This window comes from Mizuhopecten yessoensis, unplaced genomic scaffold (genome assembly GCF_002113885.1).
Source record: "Mizuhopecten yessoensis strain PY_sf001 unplaced genomic scaffold, ASM211388v2 scaffold7987, whole genome shotgun sequence".
Taxonomy (NCBI): Eukaryota; Metazoa; Mollusca; class Bivalvia; order Pectinida; family Pectinidae; genus Mizuhopecten; species Mizuhopecten yessoensis.
This window is the reverse complement of record NW_018407322.1, coordinates 591,123-608,590: the sequence shown is the minus strand read 5'-3', so window position 1 is coordinate 608,590 and position 17,468 is coordinate 591,123. Positions and strand designations below refer to the sequence as shown.

At 33.6% G+C, this 17,468-nt stretch overlaps 1 protein-coding gene across 2 annotated transcripts; it reads left to right on the top strand.

The window, feature by feature from the left end:
• Positions 1–1,393: 1,393 nt before the first annotated feature.
• On the top strand, positions 1,394–16,997 carry LOC110454663 (delta(14)-sterol reductase-like). 2 transcript variants are annotated; one of them, XM_021504297.1, is made up of 11 exons: positions 1,394–1,478; positions 5,486–5,533; positions 9,905–10,147; positions 10,316–10,483; positions 10,622–10,805; positions 11,160–11,354; positions 11,618–11,841; positions 12,609–12,777; positions 13,157–13,237; positions 13,873–13,995; positions 15,207–16,997. In XM_021504297.1, exons 2-11 carry the CDS (start codon positions 5,519–5,521, stop codon positions 15,365–15,367), a joined length of 1,563 nt encoding a protein of 520 aa, XP_021359972.1. In that variant the 5' UTR covers positions 1,394–1,478; positions 5,486–5,518; the 3' UTR covers positions 15,368–16,997. The 2 variants fall into 2 exon arrangements, with proteins under 2 accessions (XP_021359972.1, XP_021359973.1); XM_021504298.1 differs by lacking the exons at positions 1,394–1,478; positions 5,486–5,533 and adding an exon at positions 5,687–5,783.
• Positions 16,998–17,468: the final 471 nt, after the last annotated feature.

The window sequence follows — 17,468 nt, the reverse complement described above, 5'->3', positions numbered from 1 at the left end:
TAATAACATGATTTTTTTATGTAGCAAACATTAAATATTAGCTCTGTAAAACTGATTTTACCATAGAGTAATAGAATTTAGTAACAAATAACGCCGGTCAAGTTACATGTGTAATCACATTACAACAACACAATACATATTATATCCGTATGTTCCTTGGCTGCTACATATTATCATAGTGCTGTGTCCAGCTATGCGGTACAACCATTAACGTCGAACGTGGACAGTAGCTGGACATTTGGTGGGAATCTGGTGTAGGCCAGTGAAAGTCCATTGGTATATCGGGAAGACCAAAATATATATCGTTAAGTAACTGTCTCTGATAACAAATACCAGAGACGTATAATACAGAGATTGGCAACTTGCTCTTGGCCTTGTATTATACGTCTCTGCAAATACCATGCTGCAAAATTCTTTAACAGTTAAATTCTGTTGGGGGTGGGGATGGCGGGCTTTTCTACTTGCGGGTTTAAAAAGAAATAAATTAATTGAATGATTTTGTGAAGGGGAGAAGTCAATCTGATGTTTTACTCTTTTTTTATTAGCCCAACAAGCATACTTGTGCCCTCCATATATCCCTCCCATTCGAAAAGTTTGAAGGCGGGTCAGTGCCCCCATCCCAACTCAAGTAAATTTTATTTTACGTCGATATGATTACAAAGATAAACACAAGCTCGTTTAGTGAGCTTTTACAATCGACATAACAAATAAAACATACATAAAACAAGGTTTCATTAATTAAACAAGATTTGTTCATGCTGTAAAAGATACAAATAGAGAGGAAGCATCCAATAAAACATTTAATTTTAAATAAATAATAATAATAATAATATTAATGCGGTAAAAGAGGCAAGTTACATTTATCAAATTTTGAGTTGAATTTATTATTTGATCACATTTGCTTATAATTTGATTTGAGATGAAGGAAAGATATAAAAGAACTTGAGAAAAGATAGTACAGTGGCACATGGTCATCTCCAAGGGTTGGAGAGCCCCCTACCAGCATGGTATGCTCGACCTGCACCCCAGTAAATCAGGATTTGTTATTCTTATTTTCTTATAAAAGGTCATATATTCAACATAATCACAGATAAATTTAGAAACATATCACATGCATAAAAATTTTGGAAACTTAAAATTTTAAGATACATATAAAGAATACTTCATGTCAGTTGTTAAATAATACCACTCCAATAATTTCAGTTACAATCGTTGACCTTTAGGTGTATAATGCACCCCTTCCCATGATTATTGCTGGATTATCATGTCAATTCTAAATTCTTCCCATCAAGATCACTATTTTGGGTTGTGTGACGTTAGGAAACCCCCATTTATTGATTTTTTCGAAACAGACTATACCGCAGAAAATTCTAACCAATCAAAATCGTCGAGACACCAAAATTATGGAACTAACCAACCAGCAAGAAGCCCGCCAAGCGTCGTCCATCGCGTCCATTGCAGGAAGAGGATTTCGAATTGTAAGTAGAAATGGGTCACAAAACCAATATATTTTCATTACTATCTTTACTACACGCAGTTTGATTGAATGCATTGTATCAACATGCTACGTCTTTGATTACCCATGTAATTGGGCTGCGTCCCTCCTACAGGATATTTTAAGATCCCGGTCTCACCCAGTCAAAATGAAAACAAAACGGCAATTGTTCTTGCAAGTCTTTATTATCAATTGTAACGTGCATTCAGACGAAGTCGATTATAAAGAAACTGTATCCGTCTGATGTTGACCGTAATAGTACATTTATTTTCATGTATATATAAAGTATCATGTTCTAAAATATAACCATAACGTTGGTTTCACCTTCCACGTGCCATTGTTTACATCAACACGGATGAAATCCGCTCGGGCACGCAAGCTTGCTGGCTGCATTGTGCAGCAAAACATGTTTAATTAAATGAATTTATCCAAATCATCTTGTGTATTACTTAAGTTAAGTGGCATGATTGTTCAGAAGTTGTTCCAAACAGCAAGGAATTCGATCTCTGAAGTATTGGGATTGTGCGTACTCGATGACTGAAGTGATGGTTTGTTGATTACAAGCCCACAAAGATTATGTCTTTAATATAAAAAAAACAACACAAGTTTTGTGCGAGCCAACGGTAGACCATACACAATTACAATGTATATTGGAGGTTTACGGGAATCGTTTCATCCGTTGACGAAGTTGTCACGTGAATTCATACACGGGTGTTTGAAATTCTGACTGTAAATTGTGATGCATATTCAATGATAATATTACAGCATAAATAGTGCACAAACAGTGTTCAGTTAACTTTCTCTTTCAATGTTTTATTACACAAGTATATATATTTTCAATTTCATGAATAAGTCAAAATAATAATTCAACGTTTTGTTCATCAAAATTTCAGCCAGTCTATTCAAATCTTTATCTCAAATATGGGCCCATATCAAAATTAATATACCTATTTATTGTCTCACTCTGTTGTTTGTAAGTTATAATAGACTGGTGAGCATAATTATTAAAAAAAAAAATCAATGAATTTTTATCCTTTGTGATAAAACTGCCCTTGCAGAGGTATTTCACTGGAATGTTGATACACTTTACCATAAGATGCCCAAAACTTAAATCAAACTATATGAAAATGTTGACATACATGTGATGATGTGCTTTAATGTGAGGTAATACACTATATATACAAAGCAGTTTATTACACTTAAAACAAGTGTAGTGATATTGCAGTTGTTTAAAAAGCTTTATTTGAACAAAAAATGCATTGCACCANAAATTGGTACATATTTCAACAACAAAAATAAATACTGTAGACTCAGGTGACCGTTTAGGCCCATGGGCCTCTTGTTCTTGTCTCTAGATGATATTGTTTATAATTATAATAATACCTAGGTAAAGAATGTTCAAAATTCAAGTCTTTGTCAGTTTGAGTTAAAGTTACAAGTCATTAATACTTTGAAAGATGGAATGGTTGAATAATCTTCCTGAATCAAGTGAATGTTGTAAACCTAACTTGAAAGAGGATGGGACCATGTTTCAACTAAGTTTAATATTAACAAATCTTAAAGAAATGAACCAAAATCATATGTAGTTTTTCACATGTTTGTTTTCTTACATTTAAAACATTAAGTATTTGTGACTTTTGCTGATATATTTGTAAAATGTATGTAGTTTTAACATAATAATGTAATGTTGTGTGTATAATATAAATAGTATATCATATCTCAAAGTTTGGTAAGGTTATATTCTATGCATTCTTTCCTTTGTTAAGAACAATTCTGGTGTGTCAGTATAATGTAATATCTATATAGAACAACACATTCCTTATTCATACACTGAGAGCAATCATGCACTGTTAACAGGGTATTATATTCGTGTATGGTTGGTGATCAATACATCTCGGTATGGTTGATGATCAATACATACATACCAGACTTGGTCTGGTGCTCAAGTCCAAACCAATAACAAAAACACAGGATCCCTATCACCATTGATCAATCTGTTTCAGAAATGTGGTCAATGAGCATTTAAAGAATCACTTGAGAATGATTCTCTTTAGCCTCAATCAGAATATAAAACATTAGGCTGACAGGGTCCTTATGTTCTGCTGTATTATGTGTATAGGTGTCTGAATTATAATTTGTATGTACAGTGTAAGGTTATGTATGTTTAATGTGTAGGTGTGTTAGGTTTTTGGTTATGTACGATTTATGTTACTGTATGTGTTAGTTTAGGATCAGATGTGGGTTTTTTGGTGAATTGTGGGTGTAAAGTTTTTTTTTTTTTAATTAGCAGCAGTAATAATTTACATTGTGTACAATAACAAGCCTTTTATTTTGTACTACGCATAAACAATACACATTTTGAAACCTAGTTTTCTAGAAAAACCAACCTACTTCACTTGTTACAGCCCTGCTTTATAGAATAGTAATTGAAATGCCTTTAATAGTAGTGTGTTATAGGGTGCCACAGTCAAGGTTATCACAACTGTTTAAAGAAGTCTGATAAACAATGAAGCTAATTTACATTGATAAATTGTAGGAGCATTAACAGGGGTTTTGCTAGCTATTCTGGGAAAGGGCACCCGAGCAAGAATTTTCAAAATATCATCAACATTTGTCCAAAAAAAGTGGAAATTTCATCTGTGTTCCCACATTATCAAGGTTGGAGAAAGTAATAATATAAGTTTGGAAAATAAAGCCTGCAATGTGATAAGCAACGATTTTCATCTAGCTGTTTTTTTTTACAATAAAATGTATATCAATAAATAAACATATCAATTTTAAGTTTTTGGTATTCATGTATTTTGAATGCTACTCCATGGACAAGTAGTACTTTGAATGTTGCACATATAACGACTGAAAACTTGTATAAACATGATTTTTAATCTAATTGGGAAAGTAAAGATTGAAATTGGTAAAATACAGGGTAATTTTTCAACTGGGAATGGGTCCCTGTTAGTGTATCGGACCCTATAAATACCTGGCAAAAACCCTGATTCATGTATACCATACACATTTTTTATAAGAATTAAAACATGACAGAGTCAGAGGCTGAATTTTCAGAATTCCCCTTGATCTGCCTCTGCCGTTATATACATGTATGTAATATATACTAGGAGTATTTTTGTATAAAATTGCTTGTGATAGGCAATTTTTTTCTTATTTTTGGACAAGGTATGGGCTATATTGAATAGAAGTCCTTATTAAGCTCATCTGGCCTAGCCATTGTGTTTGGCATTATAGAGTTGTTTTGAAGCTTTTGCAAACTATTCTTGTGACTTCTTGTATATATAATAACAAATTACCCATGTAAAGAACTTGCTGACAAAATCAATTTTATAGGTTCTTTAAAAATTCTGCAAACCTTATGTTCTGTTGTTTGCATGCTTAGTGTCCGACTGAGAACTGTTATTTACTGTAGTGAAACTGATATGTGTAATGAATCAAATATGTGTCACTATGTTTGAATTTTCCAAAAAAAATGCTATGTATGTAAGGATCAGATTATAGATAGATATTCATTATTGTGTGTTTCTGAACAATTAAAGTATCAAGTGTCTTTCCGGTCTATTTCACTCAAAAGCCCAGGGCTTTATCGGGGTACTTTAAGGGCTTTTTAAAGGATCCATTAAAAATCAAGGAAAATATGTAATGTTTCCAAATTTGCCCCTTAAAAACACTGGGAAAAATCTAAAGAGAAAAATAAGAACTGCATAAACGTTAATAAAATACTTGCCATTATGGAGTTTACAAAATGCAGCATATTTGGAAAGAACAGAAGAATGAGCATGTTGTCATTAAGATAAGCTTAGTCTTATTTCATGTTGTCATTTTATTTTATTTTTTTATCATTTTATACCTTGGATTGAAAAATGATCAATGTCTTGACAAATTTAGAGGAAAAAAATGCCTATATCCTATTAAATTAATAGTATATAAGTTGAGTGTATTTGTGTGGATTAATAGTATAAACTACACCTTTTTATATTTTAGGCTACTGAGCTGTTTACAGAGAAAAGCTGAAACATGGCATCGATAAAGGTAAGCAAACTGATCACACATTAAATTACATTTGGTCTCAATTCTATCCTAATTTTAAATTGATCTGTATAAAGCTACAGGTAGATTTATACTGAAAATGTGTCAACAAGTGTGATATAATGAGTCACATGATATCGAGGGTGTCTCCGGGAGAGATTATGTTGCTCTAGTATAGACTGTTCCGTGTTTGTTTGTTTGGGAGGTATAGGCCTGTAAAGGGTCCCTGTAAAGGAGTTGTACTGAGTGTCAGGTAAAGTTGTTGCTTGTACAGGTGTATCAACATTGAACCTATAATGGACAGGGAGGCAGTTAGTCACACTTGGCTTTGACCAGTGATTGACAGGTTAACTGCCCACTTCATTAGGAGGTTTGCCTGGAGGTCTATAGAAAAGAGATTTATATATGTATATATGGCCTGTTCTCTGGCCATGGTCAGGCTGACTGATGGCCTAGCTCATAAAACAGTTGTAATATAACAATTTACTAGCCGGTGTCAATTAAACACACATAAAACTTTCAACTTAACATATAGACATTCCTATGCTAAACAACTGTCAACCCATTTACAGATTGAATTTTTGTATAAAAATAAATTGTAGTGTGACAATTATATCACCACGCTTTGTTTTATCTACTTGTAAATCAAAAGAAATCTACAGCCAATTCATTTTGTTCTGATGTGCAGATCATTTGTACGAGTGATTCTCCACACAACCACCACATTATACATGCACATTAATTGTAACAAGATTTTGTCCTTTGCTAATACTGTCTTAGAAATTGCATGTCAAAATGAAAATTTGAAATTAAGTGTATGTATGGTCTGATGACACCAGTGACAAAGCCGTCCCAGATTCACAGATCTACAGACATTACAGTTATCAATTTAAAGGGGTCAAGTGTCATTGACCAGGGGTCTTGTTGTGACCTTTTGTCATATATACAGTGTATGTAACCCCAAGGCCTTGGGTGGGTAGAGCCAGCACTAGTACTTGTGTCAACAGATAAATGTTATGGGCTAATGATATTCTGAAATGGGAATCCAGCACTACCTTCATACCTAAGCTTACAAGTTACAAAGATAAGCCTGTTGCATTATTTGTTATAAGTAAAGCTACACTCCATTATACATGAGATTACATATAAACATATCACTAAGCTGATTATAAAACAAAAGTATCCATTCCTATAAACAAAGTACTTTTCCTTACCAACTGAAAGAATAGATTGATCAGTTTGGTACCGGGGTTAATATTTGCAATATGTTCCTTTGATTTACATGATGATGTATAATGCACTTATGATTTTCACTGACCTGCTAAAAACATTTTCTATGTTATAATTGAGGCAGGACTACCGGGGGTAATTTTGCAAATACAGCAAGAACAGTGTGCACTAGCTAGTTTCCACATACATTTGGTTGACAGGAAATAACTCTTAAAAAACCCTTATGTGAAGTAAATACACAGAAATGAATTCTACTCTGTGTCACAGCATTGTAATTTCCTTGTACATGCACGCAGCCTTTGTAGGAAGGATTGTCTAATATGAAAAATACTAAATAAGGTATCATTTTATGGACTTGTTTGCTAGTTGGTGCCAATATGGTCCTTTCTGAAGTGGTAAGAGTAGGGGTGTCTTTTCTTAAAATCTTTTATAAGTTGGTTTTATCCCAGCATAAAAGGACATTGACCGAATCATGTTTGTTTAAACCTTTTTTGCATTTTATTGCTCTGTACAGTTATCAGCTGATGTATGTGCACTGTCAATATCACTGAAGACTTGAAGTGCTAAATATACAATAGATAGATATACTCTATAGCAATAAGTTTAATTGGTTCACATTTACACAGGAATATTTACTATTGCTTAGACATCCATTGACAAGATTATTTACATTCATTCATCATTTCAGTAATGGTCTAAAATATAACTTTTGTAATGAAGTTATAGATCTGATCTTAAAATGTAATCGTTCCCTGCACAGCGAAAAATGATTTTGATGGATTGTCTCCCATTTACTGTAATAAAAAGAAATTTGAGACACTTTGGAGAAGGTTAGTATAGTACATTATGGGACAAAAAAACTATATACTTCCTTGCAAAAAATAACCTCCAAATGTTTGGAAAATAAGGTCTTGGATCCTTAGCTTGAGGTCTATTTGGTACTTTATATATGGAATGAAAAGATCTTATATATATCTAATGTTTTAAATATGGCACATTTGCTGAAATGAAAAAAAGGTAAAACAATAATAATAAATTCTAAATGAAAACTTAGTTTGAAAAAATTTCAAATGAGATGTATCTGACAATTTGTAATTTCACTGATCATGATTTCCCTATATTACTGAAAACTTACTTACTGTGTTAATTTGATAATAAGCCAAATAAAGTATGCTATCTTTCACTTTTAATGTTCATGGCCGTATATGATTATCTTAGCAAGAACATATCTTCTTTTTGTAATTATTTGGGATTTGACAGGGAAATAATTAGGTCGTGAATATATGTTCAGAAACCTGTACAATGCAGAAATTCTGTTTGACCATCATTGTAGGCCAACCCTATAACATTATAAGGCATTTGCTTCAAGCACATGTTCACTAATCAGATTCAGCTGTAAACTTAAGAAGACTATAGGGCACATGTTTCTTAGCATTTATACTAGGGTAATTGATACTTCTTAAAAACCATTACCAGTAATTGCAAATTGCTGATGTCCATGTATTCAACTGGTGTTTTAAATTTAGATATTGCGACTGGAATGTTACCTGTACATGTTAATTGTGCCATTGTTATACATTGTGTTTAACATGAATGGTAGTCGACTCACTTTGAATGCTGATCTATAGTAGGGCTTTTATGAAACAGGCTATAGCTCAGTAATGCTGCTTGTACACTAACAAGTTACATAAATGCAAGTATCAATTGAGGGTAAATATAATAACAATCTACTTGTGTTTCATGGTTGTAGATATATAAAACAGACACATGTATAGAATAGAACTGACTTTAGCAGATGATCTATAATAGCATGGGTCATTGGCGATAGTTGTTCAACTATAGCAAGTGTTGCCATAGTTGTAGTACTATTATCATGTGGTAATTTGATGTGTATTGAAATATTATTGCTGTGGTATTTTTTTTTTTTTATTTAAATGTGTTGTCAACATTTAAATTGTATAATTGTAAATAGAGCATAAACGGAGAGCAATTTTAATTGCCTTTAACCTTTTAGTTCACAAGGATCTAATTTGTCAAAGTGAATATTTAGCCATGTATGTGGTATATTTATGTCTTGACCTAGTACTAGATCCTGCAATAATGTCTGTAACTATAAATTTTGCTGCTTTGTTGGATTCCTGATCAAATCCTTCCGTACATGTAAAGTACAAAAATAACTCTGCCATGAAAATTGCTTGGTATACTGTTTACTTATCTTGCAACAGTTAATTATATATCATCTAGAATTCAAACTAGCTGATCAGGTTACAGCATTTCAGAAATGTAGCACTTCAATGACTCCATTGACTGGCTCCATCATCTTTAAACATTGTCTTTAATAAATTAAACACCATGTTATTGGAGACATTCCCATGCCTTACCAAAAGCACTCGTCCACACGCCCTGACGAGTGATAATGACATGGTGCCGAGTGGTTTAACCTATGCTACTCATCCATGTGCCAAGTAAATTTTGTTCCTGTATTAAATTTGTGCAACAACACTTTCATAATTGTATTAATAAATACCAGTAAAACTGAAATAGAATCAAATAAAACTAATATCTAGAATCTGACATGTCTTCATAGTTCTGTGATTTATAATTGACATTTCAGTAGATCATCAGTATTGGCAGTGCGTTTGCAGGTTTGCCACAAGCTTGCAAGCGCTAAATGATGCTTACTTTAGCTCTGGACGCTTCTAGGGTAAAGTATAAGGACACCCTCTCTTATGTCCTACAAAACCTAGATGGAATAAGTGTCCGTTGCCCCAGGAAATGTTGCAGGTAGTTTGGGGTTCTGTACACAAAATAGTACTTGTATGCACACATTATAAATACTACATCATTTTACATTCAATTGCCTTTTATATTTTGCCAAGTAAAAATCATATGTGCTGAATGACTTTCTTTACTTACTAGTATTACTTAGCTCAATGGTGAACTGGTTAAAAAAAATATTTGAGGGCCTGCATTTGCAACTAACCATAGAATTATAATGTGTACAAGTTTGAATCACTGATTAACAAGTGTCTTGACTTATATCCACTTCTGTGGTCGAATATTTTGCTGTAGCGATTATGATATGTTTAAATGTGGTTTTAAATTTTAACTTTTTCACATCACAAATATTTGTTCCACATTTAGGATACCAAGTCAGCAGGAAAGACCTCTAGGTCCCGGTCCAAGTCTAAGTCCAGGAGCCGTAGTCGTAGTCGCAGCAGAAGCAGATCAAGAGGACGAACTTCATCAGTAACTCGCCAACGCAAACCCACCACCCCAAAACCCAAACAGGAAAAGATGGAGTCAAACTCACCAGCCAGGACAAGAAACAGAACCCCTGAAAGGGCTGTAACTCCAACCAGAAAGTCTGCTCGTCTTCAGAACCTGGTGATTATGATTTGACATGTTAACATTATTCATAGGATAAAAAATCATACTTGACTTAAATGTGATTAGAATAACTTTATAGGAAGGAGAATGTATTCCCTTTTCAAAGCATTTTACTTGTCTTAAAACAAAATAAAACGTCTTCATTTTGAAATTTCTGTTTGATAGACCCTTGCCCCAGAGGAGAGGAAGCCATTGGAGTTTGAACCATCAGCGGAGGAGGAGAAGCGTGTTAGCCGCACAAAGAAGACAGAGTTTGGAGGAGCCATTGGAGCATTTTTCATGATCTTAGGACTTCCAATCACAGTTTACTTTTTCAACTTTGTTTGCAGCAAGGTAGTCACATAAGTCTTTTTATCTCTTTTACAACTAGCTGTTATGTATACAGTGTTGCTTAATCTAATAGTATTCAAAGTTGTTATACAGTTGTGTATGTTTTTGATCTATTTAATTAAATAAGCTTTGTTTCTGTAGAACAATTGCAAGCCCCACCTACCCATTGTGTCATTGGACTGGAGAAATTACTTTGACGGTCAGGCTGCTGCGATATACCTCGGGTGGATGGCTTTCCAGGCTGTACTCTATATGATACCTGTTGGGCCAGTGGTCATGGGTCAGCCTCTTCGTTCTGGTCAGCGACTTAAGTACAGGTGTAATGGTAAGACTCTAATACAAATGCTGTTTAATCAATGCTATTTAAGTGGTTACCAGTGTCTATGTATGTGAACAGAAGTTTGTGCTGAACACAGCTGAAAGTCTTCTCAACCAATATTAGTAGTTGTGCCTTTGTTAAAGTATATCATTTGATAACAGCCAGTGCATGTCATATCAATAATAAGTCTCTGCTGTGAAAAAGAGGTTGGGAAGTGTTAGTCCTGTCTATCATTCCTGTCCAAAACTAGACTTCCATACCAGTCATGATACAATTTTGATGAATTTAAGAATCTTAAAGTGCATTGATATACCCACTGGACTGTACGCCAGTTTAACATGTTGGAATACTTTGTTGCAGGTTTTTACTCCCTTTGTATAAGCCTTGTCGCCTTTGGTGCTGCTGTCTACTTCAAACTTCCTACTGGCATTGTAATGCAGAAGTTCACACAGCTCATCACCACTGGAATTGTCTTCTCTTCTGTCCTGAGTGTCATTCTCTATGTGAAGGCAAGGAGAGGACCTAACAAGCAGCTGGCACCTGGAGGAAATACAGGTATTTAAGCTCAGTGTTGTATTTTGTTCTGGTCTTTTCGACCCAGATTTGTACTTGTTCTTGTGAAATTTGATATAGTAGGATACATGCTAACTGCGAGTGCTTGTAGACATTTTTATGTCAGATTCAGGAAATTTAAATAGATTCATGCCATGTAGGAAATGTGGCAAGGATTTTATCAAAGATGACGAATTTACCTGGAAGTAACATCTTCCATTTTGATTTGGCTGTTGAGATATTAAAGATGTAAAATTCTTTTGCAGGAAATATTCTGTATGATTTCTTCATTGGTCATGAGCTGAATCCTCGAGTAGGAAGTTTTGACCTCAAGTTTTTCTGTGAGCTGCGACCTGGTCTAATTGGCTGGCTTATGCTGAACCTTGTAATGCTGACTGAAAAGTACAACAAGGAAGGGGCTTTCCCCCCAGCACTCACAATGGTCGTCGTGTTCCAGGCTCTCTATGTGGCTGATGCTCTCTGGTTTGAGGTACTTAAATCGATAATTCAGATGTAATCACAGCATTTTTAAAAAAACATCACTTTCCTGTACTTTTCATGCTTTAATTAGCAAATTCTATTATCATTGATTAAAGTTAGATCAAATACTTTAATCACAAACAATCAAACTCAACAACTACGGAGATGTATTTCGAGACATAGATATGAGATAATATATTTAAGTCAGTAGATTAGATCAAGGGATCCCCTTACAAAACTGTTGTCATTATAAACGGAGGTATTAGTTTATATATATATATGATTTCTACATGGAATTATCATATCTAGTTTGGGAATCAGGAGAGAAATTATTGTCCAATACCAGAAGACCTTTTGTGAATATATATTAATTATAATCAGAATGCCCAAACTTTGGTAAAAAAAATGAAATACATGTATAAGTAATGTATACTGTGAAGTGTTAGGATTTGCAACGTAAATCTAAGGTTGAGTTGGTATGTCCACCTGATATTTATACCTTTGTATAAACAGATTTTCATCAAAGTTTATACAGAGGTCATATATCAGAAAACCTTAGATGGGTTGGTATTTCAGGTTCCAATGAGCAAAGATCACTGTTGATATTTATAGGTTAATCACAGGGGCAAAGGGGCATTCATATCTTGCAAATGTTTTCTAAGTTTATGTACTTTTTCTATCTTGTCTCAATTATAATAGATCTGGTCATCAGAAAAAATGATGATATTATCATTGAATGTTTCTATATAATTGACGATGGTGTTGATGTTGTTATAGGATGCCATTCTGACCACCATGGACATAATTCATGATGGTTTTGGATTCATGCTTGTGTTTGGAGACCTGGTTTGGGTGCCGTTCCTGTACTGTCTACAGACACGCTACCTTTCACTATATGGTGTAAAGATGGAGTGGTACTGTCTGGTCTTCATCGGCATCCTCAACTGTAAGTACTGATTCACCAATACTGCTTTGTTCCTTTATACAACTGTAAGTGCTGATTCACCAATACTGCTTTGTTCCCATACCAGTGCATATTCTAGGGGGCAACTTTGTTTACCAGTCACATTGTCCATAGTTAATATAAATCTGATTGGAACACAGGCCAGAGGTCAAATATCTGTTTATATGTATTACTCCAATGTTGAATGTGTCACTAGATGTTTTACATCAATTCATTTAGAGAAAAAACAAATATTGCAACTAGAAATATAATGTGTTGCCATTCAAAGTATATTGGTTGTGTTATTCTGATAATATTTGTTAGTTGCTGAATATTAAAAAGATATTTTAAAGATTTATCTATAACATTGTATGTTTTTCAGTGATTGGCTACTACATATTCAGGGGAAGTAATTCTCAGAAGAATGAGTTCAGGAAGAATCCATACAACCCAGCTCTAGCTCGTGAGTTTTCTTTCCCCATCATATCCTGACATATAATCTTTTAGTAGTATTTCAGGATAACTGGTAAAGACTGTTCATCAGACCTGAAGTTTAAGTTTCTCAGAAACACTTGTCAGGCTAATTTATAAACACAGTACCTTATACTGGTTGATTTGTACTAAAACTCGCTTTCTCAGATTAATTTATATTATCTGAAGTTGTTTTTTTGATAAAATAACAATCCCATTTGTACATGATACAGTGGTTATATTTTGCAAAAATGTCATCTTCCTCTAGATATAAAGATGGTATACCGGTTATTTTTTTTTTTAAATTGACCTTCCTCCATTTCATAGATTATATAGTGGTTATTCTCCCCTCACAACTGAAGCTGTTGATATATTTTAATTCAACATACAAGACCTGTGTATGTGAGGGGATTTATGTCAGTTGTGGTGCCTTGTTAAAGCATTATATTGATGTCAGTTGGGATTCATGGGATCAATGTAAATTCATTGAATCACTGATTCTAATTCAGATACAACAGTGAAAGTTAAACTTCACGAAACTTCAGTGCTGTAATAATGTATAAGAAATCCCAGTCATTTGAAAATGAGTGAACACTTTATATTGCTTACAATTTTGTGCCATTTCAGATCTTGAGACCATCCCAACTTCGTCTGGCAAACGACTTCTTGTATCTGGATGGTGGGGACTTGTTCGTAAGCCTAATTACCTTGGAGACCTCCTGATGGCCACTGCCTGGTCCCTGACATGTGGTAAGTCTACTTAGTCATCCTTAGATCAAGGCTGAGCTAATCAATGTAATCAGTAAGTTAAAATGTGCTACATATGTTTAATGTTGCTTTTAGAAATCGCAGTTGTGACCAATATGTTTGTCATCTTTAATTGCAACTTTTTGCACAGATTTATGAGACTGGAAGTGAAATTGTGGTCTCAGTCATTTAACAGATGCTCCTATTTTGAAGCCAAACAAATTTATGCAAAATTACTAAATTACTAAATTGTAAAATGATTCTGTTGGCATTCCACCCCTGAACTAGTTGGCCTTATTTATAGGAATCAAGCAGTGATACTACTCATTTATGATCATTATGCTGTTCCAAAGATGTTTGAAGGTTGTTGTTGGGGTTCAACACTGTTTTCGTTTGTTAGTTCCATCCTTGACATGCCTCATTACACAACCCCTGGATAGGGTTTTGATTCTATTACTGAAAATAATTTTCGATTTCTCACAAAATAATTTATTGAAAAGAAAAAAGATAATTGTTTATGGTTTCATGAAGGTTTAGAAGCATCAAAATAATTCATAGTATGTCTTAAATTTGTATATACAGTTTATGTTGTTTATAAAATATGTTTCAAGCTAAATTTAAAACCAAATTAAGAAAATGTTTGGTCATTTTGGGTCAAAATGGCATCAAAAAGATGGGAATCTTGTAATTCTGGAAAGCCAAGAACACTGGAGGGAACAGAACAGCAGTTTGTGATGTGATTCAATGGGTGGTTTTGGATAAATGAATTGCTTATTTGTCAATATATGTAAAATAGGTGTTTTGGTAAAACATTTTTATCAGCTTCAAAACAAATCTTTACACAAATAGGGGTCAGAGAGTTTCACATTTTGATCAAGTTTTACACTGTGACCCCACACCAGACATCTACCTTTCAAAATGTCAAATAGTTTAGGAAACTTGAACTGCCATATATACTGGGATCATGTCATAGTAACAAGAAGAGTAACGAGGACTGTTCGTGATATAAAATCTATAATACATAGGTGGTAGGGTCTGAAATAATTGTTCATATTTATAACATGTAATCTGGACAATTTCATAAAAATTGTTTACTGCCTGCCACATCCACACCCCATCTCCATTTATATTTGGGGGAAAACATTGGTTAAAACCAAATCAGAAACATGAACGTAGACATTACTACATGCTAACCCTATGGTTGTGTATTTCAGGGTTTTCTACACCATTGGTGTACTTCTATCCCTTGTACTTTGCCATCTTGCTGATCCACCGGGAATACCGTGATGCTGAACAATGCCAGAAGAAATACAAAGCCAGCTGGGACCGTTACTGTGAACGAGTGAAATACAGAATATTCCCATACATTTATTAGACTTATCAAAAGTTGTCTTGTATTAACTAGAATACTCCACAGCATTTGTGTACTGTATGTAATGAATACATACAGGTTATTTCAGTTATTTTCTTTTATGTATTTTTGTTATATTTTCATGTTTACGATACTGTTCAAGACCATGAAATAAAGTTTTAGGCAAATATGTGCATATTTTTAAATATTTTAAAGATTAAATAATTTTAAAATTATGTTATTACATATAAGTTGATCAGGACAAATTTAGGTTGAAGATTAAAAAAGCATCCACATACTTACAAGTTTGAAAGTTTGTGCTTTGATACGGTCTAACATCTATTGAAATAATTTTGCAATATTCCTTGATGTAAAATCAACTGTCATTGTTTGTTTCTCAAACTGTTCTTGTATGTGATTATTATTTTTATTTTGTTTTAAGAGGAATGAAAAATAGTGCCTTTCAGTAACATTATTCACTGCCCTTCCTTAAATAATGTAAATTGCTATATTTTTGTGAGAGAAAGTTTTCACATTAATTCACAAGGAGGGTTATATGTGCATTTTAATTTCCTGCAAACATCAAATTCACAGATAATTACTATTGATATTGAAATAGCATAGTAAAGTACATGCAAAAGTAAAATGCCAATCAATTCCTAGCAGATTCAATCAAATATGAAAATGAAGAAACACTCTAAATGTTGAGGGCGAGAGAGGGAAATTATTTAGCAGCTTATTTTATGTGTAAAAGCTGTACCAGTGAATTACCAAAATTATGTTTACAATTATTTTTCAAGGAGTTATGAAGGTTATTCTAGATGTGAATAAATGAAGGATGTGGGAGACACATTTAACATTTCTGTAGTGCGGTATCAAAGAGCATCACTAATCCTCCATGATCCTCTCATGTAGTTCTGAAATAGCCCTGAGCAATATTTACTCATGTTACTGTTTGCAAATTGATGCAATATTTTAAATTGAATTACATGTAACAATCTTAAAATTGAGTGATTGTGAATGTCGTATAAGAAGGAGTTGAAACTGCAACACAGCATTATCAGGAAAATCACTTTTCATTTTTGTAATACTTTCAGAGATCTCATCATTAAGTGTGTGAAAGTGAAGGAGAGCAAGGTGCCATAGGTATTCCTGGCTATAGTGTAAAATCATGTATATTAGACACTACTATCACTGGTGTACAGAGTGCTGGATGTAAATGTGTAGTATGTAAATAGTCCCAGCAGAGTAATACAGTGTCATGTACATAAGTTACTGTTTGTACAGATTTCCTTTTTGGATTCCCATGTTGTAACAAAGCTTTTAGACTAAAGAATATACTATTTTTATGGATGTTTGGAATGAAGCAGTTTATCAACAATTGACAGCAGTCCAATGTTTGGAGTTATAGTGTTAAGGAAGAATTATAATTTGTCATTTGTGAAATATTGAGACATTTACTTAACTTGAAATTCAAACATTGTTATTTTATATTTTCAAAAAACAAAAATAAGATATATAAAAAAAATGTTCCAGACAGAAGTAAATATGGAATAAAAGTGAGTGTATTAAATAAATGAAAGTCATGTCTGTGTAATTAAAGACAGTCCCATGATAATTATATTCACTATTAAAATACAGCTTGATTTCAGAACAAAACTTTTCTTGTGTATTTTTTGGGCTACAGAAATGGAGAACTATACTGTGATTATAAAATGAATAGAGGGTTAGCAGATCACCACCCTTGTCTGACTTCTAGTCTAGTTGGTATCACTACAGTGAGAGACAAATAGAAATTGTGTGACTATACCGTATTATCTGAACTAAATAAAAACAACTCCAAAATATGAATTGAAGCCTTACGGTCCATACACGTTACTGTAGCACTATTAGCATGTTCCTACTTCTCCCAAATACTAGGTTGCTTTCATATATCTCGGTTGTGCAGAAATATTCCTGGATATATGAGTGTACTTTGACCAAATGTAAAGGCAAAGATACAAATGAATTTTTTATGTCCATTCATGCTCCCACTGAATTTTATACAAAATTCTTGAATATGTAGATGCAAACTAGCAATAGACAGCATTTTAATTTCAGCCAGGCACGTCCAAACTTTTGGTTC